This window comes from Zosterops lateralis (assembly GCF_965231275.1).
Source record: "Zosterops lateralis genome assembly, chromosome: 4".
NCBI lineage: Eukaryota > Metazoa > Chordata > Aves > Passeriformes > Zosteropidae > Zosterops > Zosterops lateralis.
Genome location: NC_139765.1, coordinates 45,025,015 through 45,052,332, shown reverse-complemented (window position 1 = coordinate 45,052,332; position 27,318 = coordinate 45,025,015). Strand labels below are relative to the sequence as shown.

Here is a 27,318-nt window from a genome sequence, read left to right as displayed (position 1 = left end):
CTGTTCTCAAAATAAGTAATCCTTCTGGGGGAAAAACTCTCCTTTCTTTAGTGAGTTTGGGCTAGCTGGGATTATGAGGATATTTTAGGGCACTTAATTGTTCTGGTGGAATGTTAGCTTGCTGTTTGCCTTAAGGTCTGATTCATCAGGATTCTTATAGATGCTTAAGTAAGTGATAAAAAGAGTTGCCCTAAAAATAGCCTGTTATTTGCCATTCCTGCTGACTTGTTACTTTACTCATGATTAAGAAAATCTCTGCATTGCAAAAAAGAGACATCTTTTGCACTTTTTAAAACTATGAACTGTATAAACATGCCAGAATTGCTCTGCCTCCTTTAGCAGATGTTGCAAACCCACCCTGGCCATTTAACACTGAAGTCTTGAGTTCTGAATATTACTTAATACACAGCTTCAGCACAGTTGCTATATCATCAATACCATGAATGAATACCATGAGCAGTTCATTTTGATCTCCCATAGCAACTTGGTCATCAGTAATTTCACTTTTATTCCCGCTACCATGTGACAAAAAAAGGGGACTGAAGAGCCCAACCAAACCACAAGTGTCAGCTCCAGACACCATGCAAGAGAAATCCTGGCATGAACAAATGGCAGCCATACAACTATTTAAACAAGTGTAAAATACATTATTACCTGTCACAGTGACTGAACACTTTCATTTATATGCTCTGCTCTACCATCCATGTTCTATATGTCAAATGCCTAATTATTTAAAGAGTCATACAAGTGCAGTGAAATACTTGGCCAGGGAGCACAATGTCATGAGGTATGCCATGAGTTTTAATTTAACCTAATAACTTCTTTCAAAAAGAAAGCAAACTTCTATGCTGCTTTTACTTGGCAGTACATACCTCTGCAGCATATACTTTTTGAAAAACCTTGACTGGGAACTTTTTTGGAACATAAAACTCCTCAGGGCTGAGAACTTTAAGCTCCCTACACACAGTCTCATTGGACAGGAAACAAAAAAAGAAATCAAAAGCTCTACATGAATTAAAGTTTTGTACATTATAAGAATTTAATTAGACTTATAGAGGCAGCATATCACTCCCTCATACCGTCCTTATGAAGCTTATTTTTAAAATGCAGAAACATGGTTGGTACCTGCTCTGGTCTGAGGCCCGGGGGGACCCAGGCATATTCCTCCAAGGCACAGCCAGAGTCATCATCAGAGGTTGAGCTCCGCTGACACCCAAAAACGAGGTTATTGGCTTTGGGCTCCATCTCCAATGGCATAAGTGTGAAGTTTTAAATACTTCAGCTGTAGCTCATCAAGCTGTGATCTGGAGAAAAAGATTAATAGAGCTTTAATAGATTTGAACATGAATAACTAATTATCAGTGTAAACGATCTTACAACAGTTTAGTATCCCTTGTTGCCCAGAACGATAAGTTAGTGAAGCTTCATTACAGCTTGCTACAAGCAATTCAGAAGTGCTCAAAAGTTATAGAACTATTGAAGGAAAAAAACCCCAGAAACCTAGTCACAGATTACCACTTTTAGCAATCACAATGTATTTTAGTATTAACACGTGTAACATTTTACAATTCCGCTTGTTTCACATCACAGGATATATATATATATATATTTGGTAAATCTAGGAAAGACTCATTAAGCAGACACTAACAATAGGAACGACGCAAACTCTTCCTGAAGCCATTACTACCATTAACCTAGTAAAACAAAAGATGTGACAAACACTTGTCAAAAGCTAAAGAAATTATTGGGTAAAGATGGTTTTGCAAGTAGCATCCTGTTGTTCACAAGGCAGGCACAGAGCAGCAAGCATCTGCTAGATTCCTCTGAGAACTTTAGTTGAGCTGTATGGGAGCGGAAGGGCATTGACCCTGTTGAATATCTGAAATCCAATTATGCCAGATTAGTCTCTGTAAAATACATCATGATTATTCTGTCAATTTAAAACCCTACAAGTTGAGATGGTTTTGTTGATTCACGAAGCCTGCAAAGCTTAATATCAGTGGGGTTGTTTTGAGTCACAACTGGCAAAGAAGGCTCTCACCAAGATCCACAGCAGTTGCAGTAAAAAGCTTAACAAGATATATGTCTTATATTAATTCTAGCAGAAGTGCTTAAAAAATTCAGATGAGGCATTTCAATGAAATACAGATAATCAAAATCACAGAGAACTTCTCCTAACACAACAGATATCCTGACTACTTGGGGTAGGGACAAGCTTGCTCTTACAGTACCACATTATGCATGAGCTGTTCCTTCCCTGATTGAGGACATTCTTTCACCTGTTTACCTAAACACAGATCCAATTTTGTCAGTGCTAAATCCAAGCTGTAGAGAATTTTAATCTCCTTGACATAACCCTTGCTGGTGGGTCTAATGAGAAGAGCAATCTAAATATTTCTCATGGGTCCTATGTTACATTTCCAGTCTCATCACCACTGTTCTAGAGAAAATAAGTTGCTCCTAGATCACAAGTGGAAGATTTAAGACTGCTTACCCAAATATTTTGCTGGTTACTCAACAGGAGTTTCTCCTTCAAGTGTGAGGCATTGGTTAGTGCCAAATTCTGATAATTCAGCACATAAACCCAAACCTGCTTCATAAAAAGTGGCCATATGCAACCAAAAGCTACAAACTCAGAGAAATTATAATATCCAGTATATAGTCTCATCTACCCCTATTTTCTTTATGTCTATACATTCCCATAGCCCATAAAAAGAGATGGGATTACGTAACTCTTCCACCAGGCTAGTGGTCCAAAAAATTAGAATTGTTTAACTTTACTTCAAAAACATACACACTATTTTTGGTGCACTGCTAAGATGCCAACATGCTTCATAGCTGCCCTGTAATAGAAGATTAATTTAATATTTGATGGGGCAAGCAAACCTGCCAACTTCCCCTCTGAGAACAGGCTATTTCTGGAAAGCTGGTGAGCTGTCAGGCATATGTCTGAAATCTTACTCAAGTTGAACAACTAAAGGTTAGCACAACAGAGCTTCTGAGCTTAAAATCACCATATTACAATCTTCCCCAAGGAAGGTAAGTATAATCAAACTCAATCCTAAAAGCTCAGTCCTATATATGTAAAATAGAAAGCCAGGCTTCCTGGTACATACTGTATCTCTTGAATTAGTTGCTCTCAGAAACAAACGATAAGACAAGGAATACAAAACTGTTTCCCCTTCCCACTTACTCGTGGAAATAAAGTCATTCAACAGGCATATTTTTGTTACTGCTTGCATAAATCTGGGGTGCAAGGAAAGAGGGACAGAGGAATAATGTGATGCAGTTAGGAAATCACTCTAGGAACAAAAGGCAACAGCGTTCACTGTTGCTGATGGATAGGGATGTTCAGTTTGGCAGCTTGTGTCACACGTCCCCTATATCCAAGTACTTCTTAAAAGTCACTAGGAATATCGTTGAGCAGCCGAATTCCTTCCAAGATGACCTCAGCAGCAGATGAACTATTTTACCATTTCCTTTTAGAAAGGGGCAGATGCTTGGTTTGCAATAATGTGCCATTCACTGACACCTAAGCTGGTATCTCCAGTTCCTAGGGTTCCTAGGGCATTGCAAGAACTTGTATTGGTCAAATGGTCCCTCTTCAAGAACTGACTCCTGTCCAATATCACAGGAATAAAAAGAGTCAGTAGGTTAAACATCTTTGACAATATTTCATTAGGCAGCATGACCTCAACCACATCCCACAGGAAGCAGACTGGAAACATAATTTAGCCAAAGAAGTTCAGCTCTGGCAGTGCCTGGGCAATTGAACAGAGTGTACTCCTGCCTTGTTCTCACAATACCCAACACTCACAAGCACACCGAGTAACTGAGTAATTGCTTCATATTGATTGTTCAAAACCCTCTCTCCACAAGATCAAATATTAACACCTCCAACTTCTCTTGAAAGACAAGGAAACAATCCAAAACTGGAATGCATGATTATTTACTAACTTTTCTGAGTATTTTGAACACTAAGGCTACTCCCACAATGAACAAAGCAGCACTGGGGAACATCAGGACCTTAAGCACAGCAAAGGTACATAAGTGTAGGAGTGTTGCCTAATTCCTAAGGAAGACAAGGCAGTGGTAAGAGAGAGATGAGGCTGCTTTCCTGAAGAGACTGGTCCTGCCTGGGCCTCCTCTGACACATCCATTTCAGAAAGCACACACCAGCTCCAACAAGAGGAAACCACTAACCCACAGGTCCAGCTTCCAGTCATACAGGGCAGTTTGAAAGTTTGGCTTGTAGCAAGTAAAAGAAAAATGCATCTTACCTCCAAATGTAAAATGCAACTTTACAATCAGCGTTCTCCTCCCCAGACAAGGTGATTATAAATGTTCAAAGCAAGGTCCACAAACCTCAACGAACAGAGGATTAGGACAGCTCAAAGGACATCATTCAGTTTAAAAGAAAAACGCTCCCATAGGGCAAATGTGAAGCTGGCTATAAAATGATTGACAATACACCACATTGAAATAGAGCCACATCACAAATACTGTGGGGTTGCTGAGAAAAAGGTTTCTAATCCAGCCTATCTTAACAGCAGGCTATCTGAAGAACTATTTTAGCAATTGCTTGTTTAGGACTTCTTCCTTTCCCGTTAAAGTGTAATTTGGTTTGCATTTTAAAACTACAGGGCTCTTCCTCCCTGCCCCCAAGCCTCATTCATCCTTCAAAGTGATCTGTTTAAAATGATTACATCCTAAGGAGGATTCAAATGAATATAAACAACAGCTGAAAAAATAAGCGCTTTCCAAGGGATGACTAGAAAGGTGGTCTTTCTACTCTTGCCATGACACCTACAAAACACAGCAAGGATGTGTTGTTTTGCTCTGCTTTCCTAAAGTCCATGGAACATTTTGAGGTTTCAGCTCTGTTCAAATACTGCCTCTCAAAAAAGGCTTTATAGCCTACAAAGAGGTTTTTCACTGGCAGGTTGACAACGATGAATAACATAATTGAGTTACACAGCTAAATTTGATTTGAAAAGAAAAGCAATTACTGTATTTTTTCCACTGATGAATTAAAACAGTCATATGACAAATTCCTTAGAGGCAAAGACAAACTACACTCCTTATTACAAAGCTACGGGTACACAAAATACTAAGATATCAAACTTAAAACAAAGCTGTTGCTGAAGCCTATATGAAGATTATCCCCATGCTAGGATTTCCAGCTCACTGATTATGTTCCCCCTGACCAGATAGAAGAGGTCATGATTTGTAAGCAAAGTTAGACAAACATCTCTTTGCCCACCCCCTGCTGTTTTACTCTGTCCTGCAGGGCAAATTGTTTTAACAACTTTTTTGTTAGAAGGCTTGTTAACAAGGCTATAGGGGATACAAGATGCATATCACATGCATCCCTTCACAATGAAGGCTCAACGACTCAAGATTAGCATGGTCAGCCCATTCACCTGCTTATTCAATCTCTGGTGCAAGATAACTACATTAGAAGAGGAAGGGCACAATATAACAACAATAAACCACCACAAAGAAAGTATTAATAATTCAAAGCCTATTTCCAATATGCATTACGCACATGATAAGGAAGTCCCATTCCCTAGCTACAGTTCAAATAACATATCCACAGTGAGCTCTAGAGCTCTCTGTGTGGGAAATCCGGATCCCGAACTGATAAGGAGAATCTGCATCAGAACACAGCTGCTAGGTCCTTTTGAATAATGAACTACCCAGAGCAGTCAGGAAGGAATAGTCAGTCTACTTGTTCATTCAAAAGACCTCTAGATGGACCCTAGAAGGACTGTTTTCCTTTTTGTTACCCAATATACAAGGGCCAACGGAGGAGTTAAGTGCTTTCCTCCTGCAGCATCCTAGCGCAAAGACCACTTTTCCAACTGTTAGCCAGACGATCCTTCTCAGGGTATTTTGTTCTGACGAGCCATACTGCAAAGGCAGGCTACCTGCATTCAGCGAAAGGAGGAAGCCCCGTGACAAAGCATCGCCCCACGCCAACACATCTGATCTGGCCGTGTTATCCTTGGCTCTGCTCATCGCTGATGGAAACAGGCGCACAGCGCAGGGAGGCACGACCCAAACCTCCAGCCGGCAAAGAGGCATTCTCACGGATGCTTCCCCCTTCTCTCCTTAAGAGGAGTACAGATTTAGAAACAAGGAAATCTTGCCTTTTACAGTCTCCCATTGATTTTAAAAATTCTATTTTAAACAGCAGCCAGACTTTACTCCAATGTACACATGTACTCAGGTTTCAACCCATCACCTGTTGGCTGTCGAACAACACCCTTCTTTGTTAGGGCTCACAGCCCTCATTTGAGACAAGTTTCCAGAGAAAACACTCGAAGAAAGTGTTCAATAAGTCACAAGACAGGAATTGTAACAAAATAGGAAAGTAAAAAACCTCAGCGCCCAGCCCGTGCCCCCTGACAGCCCCGCGCCCTCAGCCCGGAGGAGCGGGGCCGGTGCCCTCCTCAGCAGGCAGAGATCCCTGAAGGGCATAGGGAGGTTTTCCACCCTGTGCAAGTTTCAGAGGGGTTAAGGCGGGTCAGAGGCCCCCCGTCCCCGCGGGTCCCCCCGCTCTGGGGCCGGACGCGCAAAGCGCCGGCAGCCCCAGCACCCGCCGGTCCCCTGCCCCTCGGCGAGGCTGCCCCGAGGGAGAGCAGACACAGCGACCGCAAATTACCTCCGTGCGACACCCAAACAGCGGGCAGGAGCCGGGGAGGCGGCGCAGGAGAGGCGATGCGGGGTACGGCTCCCTGCCGAGCCCGGGCTGCGGGGACCCGCACAGCCGGAGCGGAGCCCGGAGGAGCCGCCAGCGCCAGGCACGGCCCTGCCCAGGGAAGGGGCGGCGGGGGCTCCTCCAGCCCTGTCCCTGCCCGGCGGCGCCACCGCTTCCTTTCCCCGTCCCGCCTGCCGGGAGCGCAGCGGGAGAGGGATGCCCGCGCCGCCCCGGCCCCTCCCCGGGCGGCAAACCGGGGCCGGGCAGGGCAGGGAGCCGCTCCCAGCGCTCCTCCCAGACCCGCTCCCGAGCGGCCCCGGCAGCTCCTGCTGGCGCTCGGGGCACCCCGGCACAGCCCGCGCCCCTCACCGCTCCTCCAGAGGCGGCGGGAGGACTCTCCCCCCAGCGATCCTCGTTCAGAGCGCTGCCCGAGGAGGGCACGGAGCGTGGGAAGGGGAGCGGCTCCTGCCACCGCCCACCCAGGGGACCGAGCGCCTGCAGAAGCAATAAATTCTGCGCTCAGGACACGGCGGACACACGGTTTGGCGACAGTACTTTTGTTGGTGTTCAGCCCGAAATAGATTTCCCACCCCGCCCTGGAGGCGCCCCGGGCTGACCCGGCCCGGCCCCCGCCCCCCGACGGGAAGGACTCGGGTCGGGACGGGAAAACATTTGTTCCAGGTCTCTGTACATGAATAATAAAAATATAATAAAAATAATAAACCCTATCTGAAGCCGAGGATCTCAGCGAGCAGCCGTCCATCACTGCCTCCCTTGGGACATTCCAAGTGGGAAGAGGCGGCCGAGCCCCAGCTTTCGCACAGAGAAGCGGCACCGGGGCATTTTCTCAGAGCCAGCCGGGCCCCGCTTTTACCACTTCCCCCAGGCCCGAAGCATAAAAGCCCCGAGAGGGGGGTGGTTCGGCTTCAAAGGCCGGCGGGCGGCTTGGCTTCCCCCCGGCACCGCCACTGGAACCGTGAACACCGCGGTCAAATTTCCTCTTCCCTCCTGCTCTTTGTCTCCCTGGGGAAGTCATTATCAAAGGGAATTTATTCGCGCTGCAGCTCAGGGTCACAGCGGCAGCACCGGCGGCCCCGGCGCGCCCCACCCTGCCAGGGGCAGCGGGACCCAGCCCCCATCCCATCCCATCCCATCCCATCCCATCCCATCCCATCCCATCCCGGCCCCGGGCCGGCTCATCTCCTGAGCCGCCATGCGGGACGGCGACGGGACACTTCTCAGACACTTAGCGCTTCTCCCAGGAACCGAATTTGCATGGATTTAAATTCACTTCTGCAGTTTGAATGGTTTGCCCGCAGTAGCTGAAGGAAGCCGCCGGGCAGAGGCGCGGGCTGAGCTCAGAGAGAGGAGCGGCCCCGTCCCCAGCCCTGTCACCCCCACCCCCGGCTGGGCACACGCGAGTCTCTGGGAGCCGGGAGAAGCCTCCACAAACCCTCCCGTGGGCTGATCCCCCATGGCCAGAGGCAGGCAGCGGCCGAGGGAGCAGGAGCCAAGGCCGGGCTCTGTGGCCCCGAGCAGCACAGCCCGTCCCATCCCGGGCGGAGGACACGCAGCCGGTCCCCCCGCTAAGGCAGGAGAGGGGCCCAGGGACACGAGCACTGCACTCTGACCGCGGGTAAAGGCAGAAGGCCCCGCGCCGCTCCACTCACAGGGAATCAAAGCTGCACTCTGTGGCTCCTGCGGCAGGAAAAAACCTGCTAAACTCCAGCAAACTAACCAGCTCCCATCCTTCCACACCCCATTTCACTTCCATAAGCAGTTTCTCTGGTTGTACTAGCTCCATTCTTAAACAGCTTAGTCGTTTTGAGGTCAAAATTGGCGTATCACTTGGATGAACTAGAGATTTTGTCAGAGCTTTTGTCAGTGCTGGCTTCAGGAGACCCAGACTGCTCCTATTCTGTTTGTTGGACTGAGCAGACCCCATCTGGCGGCCAGCTGAACATCTGCCAGCTCCATTCATCATTAATCGAAAATGGAAATGTCAGGAATAATGTTTATTCTCCCCCACTACATGACTGAATAAATACCAACAATTTGCATATATTGTCTCCTCCTTTTCCAGAAGAGCCTGACATTTTCTCAGCAGGTCCCCACACCGAGGGCTCAACACCTCTGCACAGCAAATTGCAAAAATGAGAATCTCCTTTGGGAACTTCTGCAGCGCAACCAGCTCAATGATTGCAGATAAGTTTGTGAAGTTTTGTGACCAAGTGTCTACCAAAGCCAAAGATGACACGTTCACCTACTTTGGAAAATCATGCTGTCCCCCATTTTGCTAAAGCTTTCCTTGCCACTGAAGTTTTGGAGGGTGTACAGAGATGGTTTGTTACATGGCTCTTATTTTTTTTCCTCGACTTTTGTGATTTGAGAACAGAAACTATCTATATTGTTCTGGACAATGCATTTATACATTACCAAGCCAAAACCAACCATTGTGATCTTCTAGTCTGAACTAATGGGGGTCATAAGATTTTCATACATTTTCTGTGTGCATGAACAAAACATTTTATCTTGATTTAAAAGTACCAGCAATGAAAAACTCACAAGTTCTGTTAAATCCATCTACAGCCCTTGTTAAATTATTTCAGGTGGTCAATTATTTTACAGTACATTATTTTTCATTTCTTTTTTGTTTTTTTGTTTTTTTTTTTTTTTTTTTTGTTAAATCTCAGATTGCTGTTTCAGTGCTCAAACACTCGATTCTATGGTACCCTTGAACACTAGGCTAAAGAAAGAGCTATCATAACTCCCCTTAGGCATTTGCAAATTGTGAAAGTCATTCCTGAACTACCTCCTTTGATTTCGGCTGCTTCCACAAGAACAGATGTGTTGCTATGATTTCTTCTTTATTTTCACACAACAAATATGACAGCATACATACTCATTATGTGAAGTACAAACTATGCCACAGAAATTGCCTTTAAAAAAAAAAAAGCAAGCTAAAAAGACAGGCACAGACTGACTGGTCCTTTACAGCATGCACCACATCTTGACTGTGTCTGGGTAGAGCTGAGCCTTCAAACAACCAAATGCTTCAAGGCACCTGTAATGGATACGGAACCTTTTGCCCAAAGGCATTAGTACAAATTTAGTCTAGGTAACAACTTTCTTGTACTACTGACCAGGCCAAGGATATTCTCTGGCCTGTTAAGAAAATTGCTGAGCTGTCAGTGTGGTTCCTGAGTTCCAAATTAGCCAGATCAGGGAACATCCTCTGAGATAAAACTGGTTAATTGCTACCTTTGTTGGCAGTCACAGAAGAGAGACCAAGCAGCAGAAAATGAGTTAATCTCTTGTGCATCAGAGGCAGCTTCTCTAGGTAGGACAGTGGCACAACACCCACCTCTCAAGCCTGATTAGTTCTGGATAGTTCTGGATATTAGTGGATAAAAAGGGGAGTTCACCATCTACATCATCACCCTTTAACAATCACCACCTCCATCCCAAGATTCTAATTATCATATCCCGTGTTCATTTAAAATAAAAAGTCACAATTCAGCTATAAAAGGTGAAAGTATGAAGAAGGGTGAATGGAAACTAGAACAAAAACAACAACAAGAAAATCTCAGTAATAATTCTTTCAGAGAAATCAATGAGAAAAAATAAGCTAGGTTTTGTATTTTTAAATAAAGCAGGAAAGATTTTTCATATATGTGACAGCACAGGAGGAGTCCATGGAGCAGGAATTACAATTGCTTCCCAAGCAGTGGTTATGCACAAATCAAAGCAATGTCTGACACAGCCAGGTATGACCTTCAGGAATTTTAGGGATGATGATTCAACCATGTATGGTCCTCCCTGAAGGCTACAGCACAGGGAACTCCAGGATGCATTTATAGCACCAAGGTCCTTTCCACCCTCAGTGGCTCTGGGTCTGTGCCTCAAGGGAGCAAGAAGATCAGAATAAGGAAAGTAGTTTCATCATGATCTGAGATGATCAACAGGAAAATCCAACCCACTGAAGAATAATTCCCTAGACCTGCCAGTGTTAGCACAAGGAGAAACCATGACTGATGCCTGTGAGACTGGACTGCTGTAGAGATGGAATTGCCAGTCTTTCTCCCTCTCTCTTCCAGAAAAACTGGCTGTTTACATACACTTGCTTAGCTGGTGTATAAAAATGGTCTGACTTCCAAGAGCACTTGGTGTATTCAGAAACCTCCATGGACATCAACCTGCACATCTAGATATTTAAACATCTTGCCAAAACCAGTCCTAGGCTTCCTCTCACAGGTTATGAGTGTAGAAGTATGCCTTCATAGATGGGAACAGTTTGCACAGTTTTATCACTGTCTACAGTCACTAGGAGACACCTGACTCATGGGATGTCCTGGAAGCAAAGCATGAACCTTGAAGGACCCCAATGGGTCACCAGGCAAAGGCCTAAATGGGTCTCCATGCCTACAGCCATGGGTGAAACTTCTCCCTGTTCAATCCTACTTTCTCCTGTCCCTCCAAATCGGGGATCCAACAGTGGATCACCATGTGCTGCTGGGAGCAGAGCAAACCAGGGGTGTTACCAAGGTATTGAGGCCTCGGAACTGTACCACTGACTGGCATCTTCCTTATTTTCTTTTATGAGGTTGCAGAGAAAGGGCATGGAGGCAGCAGCTCATGACTTCTCAAGGATCCAAAATCTGACTCTTTGCCAATCTTTAAACAATATTTTAAAAACAACATTTAGATAACATTTAAAATCCAGAGAAAAGCACCTCTGTAGAAGACATACATGTAAAACACAAGAGATGATATACAGTAAAGAGATACAGGGATTAAAAGGAAGCATGCATATGAAATGCAACAAGTTAAAAACATAAGAATGATTTTTGCCCAGGAAGGGTTTGTGACTGTATGACAGTGCTTGGTTTCCACTCTTCTCTTTGCTGCATTCCCTGTCATCCTAACAGCCTGCCCTTTCTCTGCCAGCCTCAGTAAGTCAATACACCAATGGAAATATTAACATCAGGTAACGATCAGAAGACAATCAAGTAGTACTAAACTAATAATAATAGTAGTTCATTTTTATTTTCACCTCTCAATGGTACATAAATCTGCTGAGGTATCAAGCAATCAGGCATCGAGGTGGGAAACAGTCTCTACTGCTTGCTCTGGAGAGCTACACCAGCTATAAATGGCCTGAGGACTGGCTAGTATAAAACTGCTGTGTGTTGGGAATGCTTGACTAAGAGAGGTTTATTTTATTTCCTTTGCTAAACGCTCTTAGAGTTGAAGACCAACACACCTTCTAAAACCACGATCCTACTTTGCTTCAGCAGCAAAGAATTAAAATTTCATTAAAATGCCCTTCCTTGTCAGATCGGGCTAGGACTTGCTCCTGAACCAACAGGTCTGTTGCTGTATCTGGAAACTCTTAACCCCACAGGCTCTCCTGAAAACAGCAATCTTGATTTTATCATAATTGGCTTGGTGCAGCCCACAGTCATACAGGTAAACACCCAGGTGCCCACTGCAACTCCCAGCTGTGGGGTGTGAGTGGGGCTCCCCTAAGCACCCCAGCACCCTCAGCAGGTCAGTGCTCCTTTCCCAGGCTGCACAAGGCACAACAACTGCCCGGGAACCACGTGAGCCTGCAGTGCTTTGCCAGCAGCAGAGGCTGACGCAGGTGGAATTGCTGCCTGGGTTTTTAATAGCACCCCAGCACAAACTCCATTATGCAATGGGGAAGGTGTTGCAGAGCCCATGCTAACACATTGTTTGCTTATTGAGGGAATTTCAGTCAAGTATTGTGCCAAAGCCTGTGTGGATGGTGAATGATGTCATCTCTGTGTCAAGCTCTGCTCCCAGGCCTTGCCTCTGAAGAACTCCTCACAATGTATCTAAATTGGTCTGAAAATTGATTTAGATTAAAAAAGGAAAAGGCATGAACTCTGTGGATCTTCTACTGTGGTCAACATTCATACATGCAGACAAAGGGACATTTACCCAGGAGCTGGCACCCATGTAAAGAAATTATTAATATAATAACAAAAATAATACAGTTATAATATTATAAACTAATAATTGAAACAAATATTTGAGCTAGTATTTGAAAACAAATTTAAAACCCTTTGTGAGTGCAGTTTTGTTGTGTGAGTGATGCTCCAGTTACACTCAGTCTTCTATCACTGGCAATGCTTTTCAATAGCCCGAACTCAGGCAAAAACACAAGTGATTGACTCTAGGTGAAGGCAAAATTTGACATGGAGGATTACCACTGCTCCTGCAGCATTATATCCAGAGAAAACAAAACTGAGTTTAAAGCCAAAGATGAGATTTGCAAAGGTTTGCGATAATCTCTTCTTGCTTAAAATTCTGCAGAAGGAGGGAAATCCAGCACCCACTGAAACAGGTATCCTGCATGGTTATACGCTGCCATTTTCCACAAGCTGCATGCACAGCACACTACAAATACAAGGGAGAGGACAATGCTTAGATTAACTATTAGTTTTATTTTACCAAATTAATGTCACATGTCAACCTCAAGGCAGATGATACAAGAAGAATGCAAAAATGTCAGGTGGACAATGAGATGCATTACACTTTTATTAGCTTTCTTTAGTAAAGCAGCTGCAAGAGACACTACCTGATTGATGAGCTGCCAAGACTGAAGACCATGAAACTCTACCAAAAAGCATCACCAAAATACAATAAGTATTTCAGTATTTTGCATAGAAAGATCAATGTCTAAATAATTGTGCCAGGTGAGCCTGAGAACAGTCCTCTCCCTTCTTGCTCAGCAAACAAAGTTGGGCAGGCTTCTACCTCACCAGAGGTTCACTGCACTTCTATCCAGTCTGCCACTACTGTATCTGTAGTTTGATTTGTGTAAGGTTTCTTTTTCCTCACACTTAAGAGGGCTTTGAGTGGGCTAGGCAGCATTCAAATGACAGCCTGACTCCAGAACTGACAGTTTTGCAATGTGTTGCCTTAAAACTGCTGCCTTAAAATAGAAGTGATACTTTTATCTCCTCCTTCCTCTTATTCTCTCCAACCCTGAAATTAAAAAAGCTAAGAAACCAAAAGAGAATATAACAAAAAGTCATCCACCTAGCTGAAGTTCCTTCAATGAAAGCCACAAACGTTTCACTCCCATGTCTTTCTTAAATGCACTGTGAAACTCCATATGTTGGCATTTTGGTAAAAAAAAAAAATCCAATCCCTTGTTTCCCAATGGAAGCACTGTAATGTAACCCACTACTCCAAAATAGGCAACAAACCATCCCCCATTTACATGGCTGGGCAAATAAAAATCCAGTGTTAAGGGGCTTTTGCCCATAGCACAAACTTCACCTCACTAACATGAATCTAACTCTGTGTGACAAAATAAGATGTGGGGTAAACATGGATGGTTGAAATTTGCTGTTTCTTTTCCTGAGGGAAGGGGGGCAATGGGATGACTGAGTTAATTTTTTGGGAAACTCAGCCTTCTTAAAAGAGTGAAGAATGCTGATCTGGAGGTTATGGAGTTTTCTTTTTCCCCTTCCTTTTGCTTCTTTCTTTATATTCCCCCCCCCCCCGCTTCTTTTAAGCATGATTAGTTTTTCCTCTGCTGGTTTAGTTCCCAGAACTGGTTTATTGCAGGATGAGTTTAGCCCAGTTATTAGTGTTAGGAATGGAACAGGAGGAACACAAAGAGGGATGGTCCCACTCCTGGTCAGCAGCTAGCTATCATAACTACACTGACACATCCAAACCACATCAAAAGGTAGTCAGGAAGAAGGCTCCAAGAGCACTTTGCCCAGGTGCATGCCAAATACCATTGTGATTATGGATACTCAGATATAAACTGAGGAGAAAGATTAGGCAAGAAGTGCTAATTCAATAAAACCCCCAGACCTAGCAGAGTCACCATCCACAGGCATCTGAAAGGATAAGAAATTGGCCGGACAGTGGCACACAAACAGCTGCAATGGCTTGATATACCCCATCCCTGGGAGTGTTCAAGGCCAGGCTGGGTGGGGCTTTCAGCAACCTGGTCTAGTGGAAGGGAGTTTGGAACTAGATGATCTTTAAGGTTCCTTCCACCCCAAACTATTCTATGATTCTATGATGATACTAGGAAATAGTACTCCTTCTCCATAAAGCTAGATGCTTAGGATTGGGTGGTTGGAAATATAAAAGTGCTCCTTTCCTTCTCTTCATCTCCACTGCACTGGAATTTAAAGGCCAAGTGGGCAGGCAGTGTCAGTTCAAGATGCATGTCTATTCATTCAGAAGGATAACATTGAAGATTGTAGTTAAACAAATATTCAAATAGAAATCCAGTTAATTATATTTCTTAGCTAGCAGTCATACAGTTAATGGAAAGTTATCCTTTCCACACCAACTGGCGAGATAATTAATTTGAACTACAACAGGGAAAATCAGTTTAAATCCCCTAAATATCAAGCTTCATCTCATCAACATGACACTACTATAGAATATTCTAGAGCCTCAAACACATATGTATTTCCTTAACTATGTTTACAGAAATGTTTGTAGACTCTTTAGAATATAAAAGAATATTTTAGGAGCAAAATATTTTTTATTATTTATGGTACTGAAAAATCTTCATCTATGAAGCAGATAGTACAAATGAAATTGTTTTAAGACACTCAGCCCTTGACATGAGTGACCTTTGTGCAGTATCCATTGATCCCTAATCCCTCATGGAACTGTCAGCTGCTGAAACAGCAACTGCTTGACAATACCTGACATCTGATACTCAGTTGGCAGCCACGGAGCTTTAGGCTACACCCACCTGGGCTTGCCAGCACATCCTGGCTTTTCTTAGCAGCTTGCCTAGAAGGATGAATTCCTTCGGGTGCATAGCCTTGAAATAATAACACCTAGCTTTGAAAGAGTACCAGAATTTAAAGGAAGTGAATAAGTGCTTAATGCAATCTATGGCCATAGGCAATGCATGCTTGTAGAATTGATAACTTTCACCCCCATTTTTTAGAATATTAGAATATATTTATATTCAGCCACTATAAATTGAACCATTTTACCATTACTACCAGTTCCAATAATAGAGACTGAGCTAATCTACTTAAGTGTCAGGCCACTTGCACAAAGACAGTTCAAGATTAATTTGTGAAATTCTACAGTTTCTGAAAAAGGTTTGACCACTTTCAGAAGGAAACAGAAGAAAAGCATCCAACCCTTCCACTACATAATATTTTTTAAAATAGGTTTTGAAAGCCTATATTTGAGATAGCAATATGAACTCAAATTTCAACAAACCAGGTTTTTGTTAAGTAAAACCTGTGAATATCAGAGCTGCTTGATATGACTTCAGATATGTATGACAGGTGATTTGTCAAGACATGGCATTTTTACAGGTCAGAAGAATGGCACTCATCACAGATAGAATCTACTTTTAAAGTCCTAAGAATATTAATGTATGTTTAGTATTATTTTAAGCTTTCAACAACTTAGTCCCTTTATACTTGCATATTTTCCTAAGTTGCTTTCTTGTCTACAAAACTTACTGCTAGGATAAGATCAGCTCTCAGACAATCAATGAGCAGAGGAAAGATGAGAATCAGTGTTTCACAACAGCCATAGACACATAACTCTCCAGCTTAAATGTAATCTTTGGATTTTTGTGTTACACATAAATTCCTCCCTCCTCAGTCAGCAGCTACTTTCTCTCAGTGGTACTCCTTCATAATGCTTCTCTGATATGCAGAACTAATGAGTCAGTGATAATTCAGTGATAATAATATTATTTTTGTAAATACAGTTGACAGCTGGCCTGGACTTTACTTCCACTTGATAACAAGAACCCAAGTCTTCTGAAGGTACTCTGAACCTCCCTCCCTTGTTTTAAAGCAAGAACCACTTTTTCCACCAAAGAGCAGGATGAGGATTTGGGCAAGAATCACTTTTTAGGTTTGGACAATTTGCCTTCATCAGCAGATATCCCACACACACCTTCAGACTGCTGTGTAAGCTCCATGCACAGAAAGAGGAACTTGACAGATGTGCCTAATGGGCACATCGAAGAAAAGAAAACAAGAAAAAAGATAAAAGGTTTGAAAAGACCATCTAGTTAAATTAGCTACAGTTTCACTAGGAAATGGAGGACTCACAAACGGAGAATACTGACAATCAACATGGTGCCAACTGTAGTTGGATTAAAAATGTCCTTCCTCAATCAATCCTTGGTGTACTGGTCAAATACAAAAAACCTAAAATTTTTCAAGACTTAGTTACTGTGCAGAGGTCCAGAAAGGGGCCTGCCTAGCAGGAGTGAAACCCACACTCATGGCATTTTATGTAGCTAGTTTGCGCAACATTAGGCTACATAAAATAAGGAATACCCACATAAACCCAGACTGGCTCTGTGCTGGGGCAACAGCCTCAAGTGTTGATCAACTTCCTCCTGTAAATTAGGTTTAGGCTGGATTTACTTCCTCCCTGCACATCACACATGTAAAATTACACTTTGAGAAATTGGCGTAGTCAAAACCAGAGTGTAGAGCAGGGTAAGAAGCATATGCTCAACACTTAGCAAACCCAACTAGATGATGACTTATTAAAATTTCAGGTAGATCAACTTCTGCTTGATACCATTAGACTATGTCACAATGTGACACAATGTCCTGATTGATCCTTCAGGACACGTATGGTCAAGTGGCATCAGCAGTGCCACTGGGACAACACACCTGTGAGGGGAATATCAGACTTCCTGAAAGAGGAAAACTAACAATGCTGGGGAAGTAGAAGAGGGCAGTTAATATTCTGCAGCTTAGATGCTAAGGTAAGACTTTCGTACCTAATTACAACCTTATTACTCAGCTGCCATCATTGCAATGGACAAGTTGCCTCCACTTGATTTCTCTAATCTACCGAAGACAGCGGAGCTAATGGAAAAAGGTAAAAAAACCTGAAGCAATATGCTGATCCTGCCAGCAGTGGATTTACAATAGAAATCCGTTACCACACTGAAAATGACTGAGGTAAGTTTACGAGATGCAATTATCTGTAGCTTTTTCCCATTAAGTCTTGTAACTCTCTCAATGAGAATTTAAGAGCATAGGTATTTCAAGTCCCATGTGAAGTTAATAACTTCACAAGAGAGAAACAGTGGAACGAGTCATTCACATTTTGTATTATCAACAAATAAATGCTGGAGAGCAAGTTTTTGGATCCAGCTATTACCTCTAATTACACGTATCTCTATGAATAAATGAAAACTAGTTTGCATTTTTTCCCTGATCATTAGCCTCATTTACAAAAGTGTTATGAGGCCAGTTTTTTATCCATTAGTGAGAATTAAGTGATACCCTGCTGAGTGCAGGACTGTTCAGACATGCTGACTGTGGAGCAGCTGCTCTCCTCCTTTGGTATTGAATGTTGATTAGCATCACAGCACATGACACACTGCAGGGCATATTGTGTGTCACACTACAGCATACAACATTTAATGAGAACCCAAAGCAAACCCCATGGTTTAGAAAGCCAGTCTCTGCTCTGAACACCAAGGTACTAATTAAGCACATGGGTTGTCCTGGGAAAGACTGAATCTGTTGAACAGTGAGCTTTCGTTTTGGAACAATGCTGACTACCTGAGGCAGAGCTGTACATTTTCTTAGTTATCCTAAGCAGCAGCAACTGTACCCACTGCAAAATAGTAGCATCCTGTCACATTTTTCAGGAAGATACCTGTGTATTAACCCTGCAATTCTGATCAATGAGACAGAATGAAGTTTCTGTATCATTAGACCCATACAGAACATTTAAAGAAAGAAATAACAGCTATGAAAACAGAGTGCCATGTATAAACCCAACTCCTCAAATACAGATCAAGGTTAAGTATTGACTTCCTGTGACCAGCACTCTTCATCTGAAACATGGGCTGATACCACCCTTTTCTTTCACAGATTCATTACTTATTTGAAAGCTGCTTTGACAATATTATAAAATAGTGCATCAGTATATCATCAACATTTTGCTACTTTGATGTAGTTAAATGAAAGCAAAGAAAAGCTTTTTGCAACAATGGAGAAATTAATGTCACACTGTTCCAACTCTGGTTCCAACTCTTATGTTACAAGAAAACATGTTTCACCATAAGGGGAAACAATACAAGAATGTTGAAAGCACTGCTGCCTCAACTCACCTGCAAAGGAGCATACATGAAATACGGGCAACAAATTGCTTGGTTTGTTCTGAATGACTGGAACTTTGCCCTTGGATTAGTAAAGGTTTCATCATGCACATCTTTTATCTAGAAGACCAATGCAGCAACAGAATCCATTTTTCCAGCTAAATAACATGTTTTGATCTGCATGGAGCTCTCTTGCTTGTGGACCCTGAGGAGAAACCCTCTGAGGGGATCACGGCAAGTTCAGTCCCTGGAGTTTATCTAATTGCTGTCATAGGTGTACATCTGCTTCAAAGAGCAGAGCTAAAACCCTTCTGTGAGAGGCATAAGAAGAAATCAGACATCATTAATCAGAATTAAAAAGAAACAAAAAATAATCCATTGTGCTGTGGAAAACATCATACACAGCATAAATAACAAGGGGTTAAAAAATTTACATCTACAGCTCAGTCCATGGAAACAACTAAGAAGGGATAGGTCATTTCTCTATTTCAAAAGAAAAAGGAGAGGAAAAAAAAATATCACAGGATGACCCCAAACTGCATGCTCGCTTCTTTTTTCCTCCCACAACTCAAGGGCACAAAGACATTTTTCAGATTTGGCAGAGAGAAGTCATTTCAGAGGCTGGGCTTTATATTAATAAGGGTGTTATCTTATAAAGTGGGAATAGACTTAGGTTATGCCAGAGATCTTTATAAACTAGTTCCTATTTTTCATGGCACTTGCCTCCCTCCCAATAAACTCAACGAGCCTCGCTGCTAGAATGCTTCAGTAAATAGTTCGAGGTGATGCTACCTCTGCAACACTACTGCAAGGCAGCTGTGCCAAACTTTTTTTTCTGGAGAGACCACTGACTACAGTTCAGTCTCAGGAAGGGTACCCATTACAGCATTTCTTCAGCCCAGCTCCTCTTTTTACACCTTAAATTAACTTCTCATGTACTGCATATGCAGAATAAACTAACTGCACCTGTACCTTGTAGGTGCAGAGTGATGCTCTGGGCACTTCTGGCCCACTGTCTCCCTGGAGACAGGCAGCCACCAGAAAGGAAGCCCCCAGGGGCAGACTGGCTGAGCAGGTTACACTGTGCACTTCTACTGAGAACAGTGCTGAAAGCCTTCACCCCCAGTCTAGGAGACACTGGAGAACACTGATGTCAGAGCATGGTCTGGGAGAACCAGTGAGACACAGGCCAAGAGCTTTTGGTGCAGCTGCAGCCTGCACAGTGTCAAACACCCCCAGTACTTCAAATACCAGCACTTAAGAGTACCTTGGCCCTCCTTTAACTGAAAGGACACTCCAACCATCCTTGCTCTAGTAAATTAAACAGGAACAGGGCCTAAGGGTGAGCCCCAGCCTGCAGTCACTCCCACCCTTTCTCTGGTGGCACACTTCACAGGGCAGTTTTGAGTAACTAGCACTGCTGGGCACAGTGAGTAGGATACACGGACTGTTACTACCTTGTGGGCCAGGAAGGGGTTGGGCTTGGGAGATGGTTTCTCCATCCTCCCTCCACAGTCCTCTAGTCCACCTCAAAGAGTCCTTGAGCCCATGCTTTCATGTAGTACCCCAACACACACAACACTCACTCTCAGCTCCCTGATGAGTATTTCAGATGTGCTGAATGTGAAATAAAACAATCCACTAAAGAGTAAGGTCTGTGAAAAGCGCACGTGTGTGGTGCAGTGCACAGTGCAGGGAAACTATGGGCCAGGGCAATGGATTTGGACAGTCTAGCACCTGGTCTCAGGGTCAGAGGACCAGTTACTGCTAAATGAAACACTGCCCAGATAGGTAATCGTGTTGGCTTTTGAGAAGTCTTCCACTGACTTTAATAAACATGGTTAAAATATGGAATAGCAGTGTAACTGCTGCCTTCCCGTGATTTTTAGGCTTACATAAATTTCCTTAGAATAACAGAATCATTTAGATTGGAAAATACCTTTGAAATCATCAAGTCCAACCGTTAACTCTGCCAAGTCCACCACTAAACCATGTCCCCCCAGTGCTGCATCCACACGTCTTTTAAACACGTCCTTATAAAAATAAATTTTGGAGTGATGATTTACTCCAGTCTGCGTGCTGGAAGTAGTTATAAACTTCAATGCAAAACATCTATTTTATAAAATACTTTCAGAAACTCTTCCATCATTCGGAAACTTTTTGATAGAATCAAATTTTTAATAAAAATAGCTTCTAGTTATATACATTTGAGAAGCAAATGCAGAGAAACCATTGTTACTAGACTGAAAACAAAATTAGAGAAATTTGAAACCCCTTTTCTGAGTTTGGATGATTCTTTTTAATGCATATTACACTTACAAAAGAACCCTAGAGTAAATGCAAAAAAGCAAAGGACTTTCAATGTCGTTCACGCAGATATTAATTTCAGACGATATTGCTGTTTTCAATCAAGTTTAACACTGTTAATTTTTTCTCATTATCAGCAAAACAACAAAAAAAAGTACATGCTGAGGATAAGGAAACAGCTTTGTTTATCTACAAAATCATGTGCTTACCAGAATTAAAGCATGTATTTGCCATATGCCAGCCCTTGCCCTCCTTCTTTAAAATACAAATTCATTAATATAGCAGAGCAGTGCTACATCATTAGCAAGGAATAAAGCACATTTTAAAGAGCAATTAGGTGGTATAAAACTACTTGGAGAGAAACGTTTTCTACTGCAGCAGTGTCTTAGGGAGACCAAAGGGGAAACCTGACATGAAGGAATGTCAGCCTGAACTTGATTAATTTGTACTCAGAGCAACATGTCCTGTCCCCCACTGCAATGGCAGCAGCTTCCCACATCGCTTTGCTATATTCTCCCTCAGAGCTTTCTTCTGATCTGTAGGTCATCCAAGAGATAGATTTGTTCAAATTGACATCTTTAATAGAGTCATATCTTCTCTGCTATTGTCTCAAACTTCACAACTCAAACCATCTGTATTGAATGTGTAGGCTCCCAGAAATGGCTGTTTTGCTAAACAGACTGTGTGGGCTGAACATGCAACGCCCCAGTTCAGAACATGCAAAGCCGACTCAAACGATCCCACAGACAAGAGCAGCCCTTGCACAAGGCCCTGCGCTTTCCTGGAATGGTCAGAGTGGAAATATCAACAGTTCAGAACAGGGACACAACATGACTCAAAACCAGGTCGAGTCTGAATTTTAGTTTCCTTCTCATTGCTTTTTTTGTTTGAGATTTGAGACAAGAAGTCTAATGGGTCTGTTTTATGGCTTCGAAAGAAAAAACTTGAAATGCTCAATCCCCGTTTTAAATGAAAGCAGATTCCCAGCCGAACAGAAAAAGCCCAGTGTTTAACAGTGCTTAGCTTTCAACCATTGTTATGTTGCTGAAACAAATATTTCTATGAGGTTTAATGTAGAGGAATTTATTTAATTTAGTTTATTTCGATTGCGAAATTAAAACTGAAGTTTGTTAAATAAGCTTCCTGGCTTAAAAAAAAAAAAAAGGAAACAGTGAAAAAACTTTAGTTCTGTTTTATGAAGATCTGAAGAGTATCCTCAAAACTTCTCTCCTTTCCCTTGGGAGTTAGGACGCTCAGCAAGTTTGGCTCTTAAATCAACATATGTTTGTTATTTAAGTTATACTGTCATTGTTTCTTTTCTGTTCTCTGAGACCATGGCACGGCTATCCCCTCCAAGCCTGGAAGCCGCATCTTTAGCTTGTGAATATTACATTACCCCCTCACCTACTAGACTAGAGAGAAAACACTTTTGCTACATAGAAAGCCTGACAACCCTAAACAAGCTACAATAAAAAGCAAGACCTGATAAAAATTCCATTACTTGCTTATCTGCAGAGATTCTTGCCAGTTCAAAGGGTCAATTTCCCAGCAGGGCACCAGTGCTTATCAGCTAGGTCTGCTGAGCCTTTCAATTGCAAAGAGAAGTGTTGCCTCCAACTGGCATGACAATGGCACTATTAAACAGGCACTTCAAAGATACAGATGTTGCAAATGCTTTGATTTTGCCAAGTTCTCTATGCCATCACTATCCAACAGACTTTTTCATGTAGAGGTCAGAGTCCTTACAAAGCAAATGAAAAACAGGTAATAAAATAAGTCATGTGAAATGAAGCAAATCCATCACATGCCTCTACAGCCAAAGCAGGTCCTCTTCTTTTCCCAGGTACAGAGAAGCCCATACCTGGCCAAGAGACAAACAGGACTACCACAAGATAAGGCTCAATGAATCTGCTGCAGCAGGTCCAGCAGGACTTGTGAATATCCTGCAAACCTGCAACTTTCCTTCCCACAGGAGTAAACATGCAGACAGTAGTATTATTGAGGAGGACTTAGAGGAGGGGACACTTGCAAGAGCAGACCTGTTGATTAGCTGATGTCTGACATACCAACCTGGATTGATTTTAAGCAGGCTGTACAGGCAGGACAGCCGGTACTCCCTTGGATGATTAAAGAGACATGGGGTTGGTTTGTTTTTAGCTTGCTATAAGGTGAGGAGACTGGGCATAGTCAGCATGGTCACTCTCTAATTATCACAGGATCATGTGATATAGGTCACACATGTTAAGGTGCATATGTGGTCATCCCACATCTGCCCGTTTGCATCAGCACTGGATGCATATACCTTTACCTAGATCTTGGATGACTTGCTTCAGACTTTTCCCAGTATTTGATCTTCCTTTGGTGTGACCTTCACACAAACCATATGTTTTAAGTAAAGGTCTGCTGCCCTGAGCACAAAAAGTATGCACGTCATTCATCTTTTTAAAATTCCTTTTCACTTAACTCTCTCCCCACTTTCTTTGGAGAACAGCCCAGAGTCCCAGCCTTATTTTTTCAGCCCAACCATCCACCTGGATAGAACAGCATCCTTTGCAAATAGTGCTGCAGTCTCTTTGGAATATCTTCAGTGCAGTTCCTTCAACCTCTTAGCTTGTAACCCTTGGGACACAGGTAAGATGTGCCAGAAAGGACTGTAACAGTAAGAAGCTTCATTTTCACATGAATGAGACATGACAGGAAGCTTTCAACCCAAAACGTTTCCTGTCTGATCAACAGGCCACAATTTACACATTGGAGTAAACATTGTGACCCACAGCAAACCAAGGTCATCTCCTCTAAAATAGGCCTGTTGATAGCACAAACAAACCCTGACTAAATTAAGCTTTAATTCTCAAAAGCAGTTTAAACTCAGATATGGGTTAGATTCAATATTCACAGAAGGAACTATCCTTTTTCCAGTTACTGTACTTCCCTTCTAATGGCAAAAAGCCTTTTCACTTGGATATCAGCATATCAGCCTCTGCAAGCATGATTACAAAGAACACATGCAAACAAAAGCTATTATATTATCGCATCCCACTAAGATACACAACACTAGCAGAGACCCACACACTTTCCACCTATCCCAGCAGTAAAGCTGCAAGAGCAGTTTATGCCAGCATGTGAAACCTTGCAGGGCACAACCACAACACAGGGAAACATTGGAGTTTTACTAAAACTGGCCAAGACAAAATAAAGCCCTAGCCTCCACGGCTGATAGGCTGAGGTGTGATAACACACAAGTTATAAACAGTTTTGTCTCACAGCTTTATTCCATCTCAGTTAATGTACATTCATGTGCCCTCTCCTTCCATGCCCACGGCAGCAAAGTAGTACAGCTCATGGTTATGACTTGCACACTATAGTCTGTCTTCCTTTCTTTTGTCCTCTGCTTCCCACCTCCCTTCTGATGCATTACCTTTCAATTAGTCACAGAAGTACAGCAAAACACACAGTTCTCTGATCTCTTAAGTGGTAAAGGTCTATATCTCTTTAATCTATAAACACTTGGTACTTGCCTTCTCTCTAGGAGGAGCAATATTTTCAACAAGAGCCTGCTTTTCAGAGAAGACAAAATTGGAGGAATTTAGTAAGAGATTTCTAAAATATTTATGCTAGCAACCTCTATGCCTGTTTCTATCAAATACATTCAGAAAAGATTCTCTCAAAAGTTAAAACCAAGCAGTTGTGCCTGAGTCTTCCAGGTGTGTACCAGTATGCTTACAGAACCAGCACGTACACCAGCAGTCCCTTCCCTGGAGCTGCCCACTTTCTTTAGACCTCAAAACTTGAGCATCTGTACAGATAAGTCTTTGTGCCTTGGTAAACATATTGCTTTAGGTGTACATGCTGAAATAGAAAGCACTTCAACATCAAGCCACGTACAGCACTCTGACAGAGGATGCTCTAAACCTGTGCCCAGAGAAGAATTTTATTACTCCAGTGGTTGCCAGGGATCATCCAGCCATTTTACTCTGTTAGTAATTAGATGCAGCATATTAATTTCTCCCTTTAGAAGAAATCTTAAGCCAGTATTACTGAAAAATGATCCATGATCCTCAGGTATCTAACACTATTTAGTGGGCTTTATGGGAAGAAAAAAGCTAGAGTTAAAATCTTAAGTTTAGCAATGAGGCATGAATTTCTACTACTTGTATGGCACACATTTATTTAAAACAAGTAATTTACAGTGGATTTAATCATCATAAAGTGATTTTTGCAAATTTTATAGTAGGAAACTATGGGACAGCAGGCTAAAATGCCCGTGTAAGTTTTAACTCAAGGAGAACAGTTAATTTAATGCCACTCTTCAAATGCATACATAAGCAGGGACCTGGCTGACAAAACAGCTCTATCATGGAAAAGCTTAGTTAAAATTTAATCAGTTAATATCTAGATGGCTTCCCTTGACAATCATGCTTTAGCTGCTGTGCAACCTGTCATTTTGTAACATGATTTGACGAAAAATAAACACTGAAATAAGATTTTGCAATGTTCAGCTTATCCTGAAACATCTCTTCATTAGACCAAGAAACAGGAATAAGCATTTATTAAAAATACCACATGCCTAACTTTATAGTGTAACACACAAGCAATCCAGGACAGCCCTGAGAGCCAAAGAAAGCAAGATTCAGTATGTAAAGTTTTATCGGAAAGTGGACTAGGTTTTCTGAAATAGTTACTACTGATCTAGAAGATCTGATCCCTTCATTAATGCTATTATGTCTTAAGCCACTCCATCACCCTTTTGGGTTTGCTCATGTTGCTTATCACATTCTAAGCACATCTCCCTAAGGAAAGTCCTGGCTGGAGAGTTCATTTCATGGGGTTTGTAAGAAAAAAGTTTGAAATCCTCCTTTGTAGTTTAAGGATCACTGTTGCCCACTTGTTTCTGGTGAGAGTGCTTCAAAGAGGAAGAACAGGCTAGTCCATCCAAAAGTGTGGAGGGTTCAAAACTTACATATGACTCCAAATAGAGTCAGTGAAGAGAATTCAGCATCGGGCAATATGCCCTTTGCCATATGGCTGCTGGGCTCCCTGCCAATCACAGCTCAAGGGTCAGTGCTTAAAATAGCAAGATAAAGAATTACAACTGTCTGGGGCTGGACCCCTGAGCTCTCACATCTGCAAAGACGTGCGTGCCGACACCAAGAAACAGATCAGAAACAGAGACTCACAAGCTGGTGGAGACACAGGCTCATAAAGCCACATGATGCAGTGCAGCTGGATATCCAGCTTGGCCCAGCAGTGATATAGCTGCATTTACAGAGCTCTTGTGCTGCTAAAATTGGAGGTCTCTTGCATTCCCCCACAGCTTCTACTTCCAAGGAAGTAGAGCCAATCTGGGAATGCTGAGAACATGCATCTGGGGTCTAGAAATGCTCCAAGTGAAAGCTGACAGGATGAATCACCATCTTCCTGCCAGCTGAAGGATGGGAAGAGATTGAACAACCAATCTCCTTCCCCATCCTCATCCCCCATCCTAACAAGGAGTTGTGATACCCAGGAGCAGAAGAAATGATTCAGGTGAAGAGGGGAGCAAACACCAACAGTTTGGATCTGGAAACATACTCATCAAGGGAAAAAAACATTCCAAAGAAAAATGTTCTAAGTGCAAAGCTGTTTAAGGTAAGTTTCAGACAGGACTTCAATACTTGACAGAATGTAGAAAGGATTATTACTTTCAGTTAAATCAATGAATATCAATGAAACTGACACCTTAGGTAAAAACAGCACTCATCTACCAAATAGCCTAAAAATGACACTGAAGCTTTATTTTAACAATGTCCAATGGGATAAATAAGCAGCATAGTCAGCACTGGCATCGTGGGGAAACAGCCAACACCAACACAGCAGATTGAGCAGATTGAGCTGGGACTGGGAAATTGGGAGGAAAGCTGCTTAGGGAGGCCCATAGCCTTAGGCCAAAACACAAGGCACTGCTGTGCAGAGCAGGGAAGGGAAGGGAAGGGAAAGGAAAGGTAACAGAAGACAACTTCCATTAAGCCACATAAATCACTGAACTGCTTATAGGGAGGGAAAAGTACTGGAATGAGAAGACTGACCACGTACTGGAGGCTGTTTGAGACTGGATCTTGGCTCACCAGGCTCCAGCAGTGCCAGGACATCTCAGGGAAGGGGAAAGGGACAGCAGGAGCAGGCTCAGTAACAGCATCTGCACTTCCAGAGG

At 42.8% G+C, this 27,318-nt stretch overlaps 1 protein-coding gene across 2 annotated transcripts in view; it reads right to left on the bottom strand.

The window, feature by feature from the left end:
• PRICKLE1 (prickle planar cell polarity protein 1) overlaps positions 1 to 27,318 on the bottom strand; it is a 64,604-nt gene that overhangs the window by 6,847 nt on the left and 30,439 nt on the right. For both annotated transcript variants that reach the window (XM_083859655.1, XM_083859656.1), the window contains exon 2: positions 1,126 to 1,304. In XM_083859655.1, coding sequence (XP_083715781.1) covers positions 1,126 to 1,257 — 132 coding nt within the window. In that variant the 5' untranslated portion in view covers positions 1,258 to 1,304. The remainder of the gene's footprint in view (positions 1 to 1,125; positions 1,305 to 27,318) is intronic.